The sequence below is a fragment of the Octopus bimaculoides genome, chromosome 9 (assembly GCF_046866305.1).
Source record: "Octopus bimaculoides isolate indiv1 chromosome 9, ASM4686630v1, whole genome shotgun sequence".
Lineage (NCBI taxonomy): Eukaryota > Metazoa > Mollusca > Cephalopoda > Octopoda > Octopodidae > Octopus > Octopus bimaculoides.
Genome location: NC_142936.1, coordinates 45214365 through 45216864, shown reverse-complemented (window position 1 = coordinate 45216864; position 2500 = coordinate 45214365). Strand labels below are relative to the sequence as shown.

Sequence of the window (2500 nt, the reverse complement as noted above, 5' to 3'; positions counted from 1 at the left end):
TAAAAAGCATTGGTGCAGGTGTCACATAAAATGCACCGGTGATGGTGCCACATAAAAAGTATCCAGCACTCTCTGTAAAGTAGCTGGCATTAAGAAGAGCATCCAGCTGTAGAAACCAAGCCAAAACAGACTATGGAACCTGGTGCAGCCCCTGATCTTGCCAGTTTCTGTCAAGGCATCAAACCCATGCCAGCATGGAAACATCATTTAACATCTGTTTTCCATATTGGCATGGGTTGACAGTTTGACCAGAGGTGGCAAGCTGCACCAGGCTCCAATCTGATTTGGCATGATTTCTATGGCTGGATACCTTTCATGATGTTAAATATCTACCAAAAAATACAATTGGTATTTTCTGATCAGTAATCTTGTCCTTTAATTCCAATACCCTCTGTGTGAGTGTGTGCACACATGTGCACTAATGCAAGTACCATTTCACTCTCTCTCATCACCATCTGACCTACTGTCAACACTCACTCACTTCTATTTTTCTTAGATAAATATATAAGGCATGTGGCTTAATGGTTAGGGTATTCGATCACTATCATAAGGTCGTGAGTTTGATTCCCAGTGGTGCGTTGTGCCCTTGAACAAGACACTTTATTTCACATTACTCCAGTTCACTCAGCTAGCAAAAATGAGTAGTACCTGTATTTTACAAGGGCCTGTCTTGTCACACTGAATCTCCCTGAGAACTACATTAAGGGTACATGTGTCTGTGGAGTGCTCAACCACTTGCATGTTAATTTCACAAGCAGGCTGTAGATTGGATCAATTAAAGCCCTTGCTACTTTATGTGTGTGTGTGTGTGTGTGTGTGTGTGTGTGTGTGTGTGTGTGTGTGTGTGTGTGTGTGTGTGTGTGTGTGTGTGTGTGTGTGTACGCGTGTACACACATACACACAATGGGGTACTGCAAAGTTCCTGGCTTTAAGGGTATCACAAAAGGTCTGGTTAGAGGCCCAAATTTCTGAGTTCTTATACAAGGCTTAGAAAAACTGAAGGACCACTGCAATAAGTAAGTGGATCTGAGAGGGGAATATGTTGAATAAAATCATAATTAACTGATCCTCCTATATTTTCTTTTGCCCAATGCCAGGAACTTTTCAGCAACCCCTCCTCTGTGCGTGTGTGTGTATATATATATATATATATATATACATACATATATTCCACCACATTTCTTAAAAATTGTGGCAGAGGCCTTGGTCTCGGGACCACTCATGTCTAGAAACTGAGGTTGGGGGGTAAGCAAGGGCATGCTCTCCATAGAAAATCCAGCTCCGAAAAAACCTCATGATAATAGCAAAGGAGGGCTGGCGAAGTCAGTAGAAGCACTATGTGATGAGGTGGAGATGGTGAGAGGGTTTTGTTATTTGGGAGATAGGGTGAACGTGAAGTAGCTGTGACAGCAAGAGCGAGACTTGACTGGGTGAAGTTCAGGGAATGTAGAGCATTGTTATATGGGAAAAGGTTATCATTGAAGACAAAAGGAAAGGTCTATAGCAGTTGTGTGAGAGCTACAATGCTGTATGGTAGTGAGACATGGTGTTTGAAGGGGAGAGAGAGACAGTAATTTTGAGAAGGACTGAGAGGGCAACGGTGAGAGAAATGCGTGGCATGAGACTGTTTGATAAGAGGAGAATTGAAGACTTGATGAGGATGCTGGGGGTTGGAGGAACCAGTGGAACAGCTGGCAAGAGCGAATGGAGTGTGGTGGTATGGGCATGTGTTGAGGAGAGATGAAGAGCATGTTCTGAGGAGGGTGAAAGTGAAGTAGACCAAGGAAAATGTGGAGGGGACAGGTGGAGGAGATTGGGAGGGTTGGCTTGAGAAGGGAGGATGCCCAAAACTGGGCAAGATAGCGAGATGGTGTGAGGGCGGTTGCTATAGCACTGAGGTAGATCTGGCCACCCCCTGTTAATGGGGACAAAACCCGGACTTAAAATGATGGATGATATATATATATATATATATATAAGCTTCTTTCAGTTTTCATCAACCAAATCCATTCAATTCCTAGAAGACAGAGAAACTTTGTTCAATAGCATGCAGAGTCAAGAATATTTGTGTTCTATAACAAAATTTTGTTGTAGCTAGCATTCAAAGAAGCTTGGATCCACAGAAAGCGGAACCAGCCTCAAATGAATGGAAATTGCCTATTTTCTATTGAACATGGAGAAGCTTTGTTCTACAATATGCAGAATCAAGCATATTTATGTTCCATAACAAAGTTTGAGAAAGCCAGTATTCATACAAGCTTGGCTCTAATAAAAGAAAGAAATTGGTCTGTGAGTGAAGTGAACTTACCTTGCAGTCTGAATGTCCACACACAAATATATGTCGTACGTTGTTGAGGTGACAGGCAACTTCGATTGCACCAGCTTCAGCTGTCACAGTATTGAATGTAATAGCATCTCTTGGAGGAAACAGATTACCTGCATTTCGAACAATATAAGCATCACCACAATCTATTTTGGTGAATTGTGATGGCAGAACACG

General features: G+C 42.3%; 1 protein-coding gene across 1 annotated transcript in view; it reads right to left on the bottom strand.

Moving 5' to 3' along the window:
• The window catches only part of LOC106873260 (beta carbonic anhydrase 1), a 13947-nt gene that overhangs the window by 4085 nt on the left and 7362 nt on the right, over positions 1-2500 (bottom strand). Inside the window, exon 2 of the mRNA XM_014920552.3 lies at positions 2309-2500. This exon is cut by the window's right edge and continues 33 nt beyond it. Within this exon, the coding sequence (XP_014776038.1) occupies positions 2309-2500 (192 nt within the window). The remainder of the gene's footprint in view (positions 1-2308) is intronic.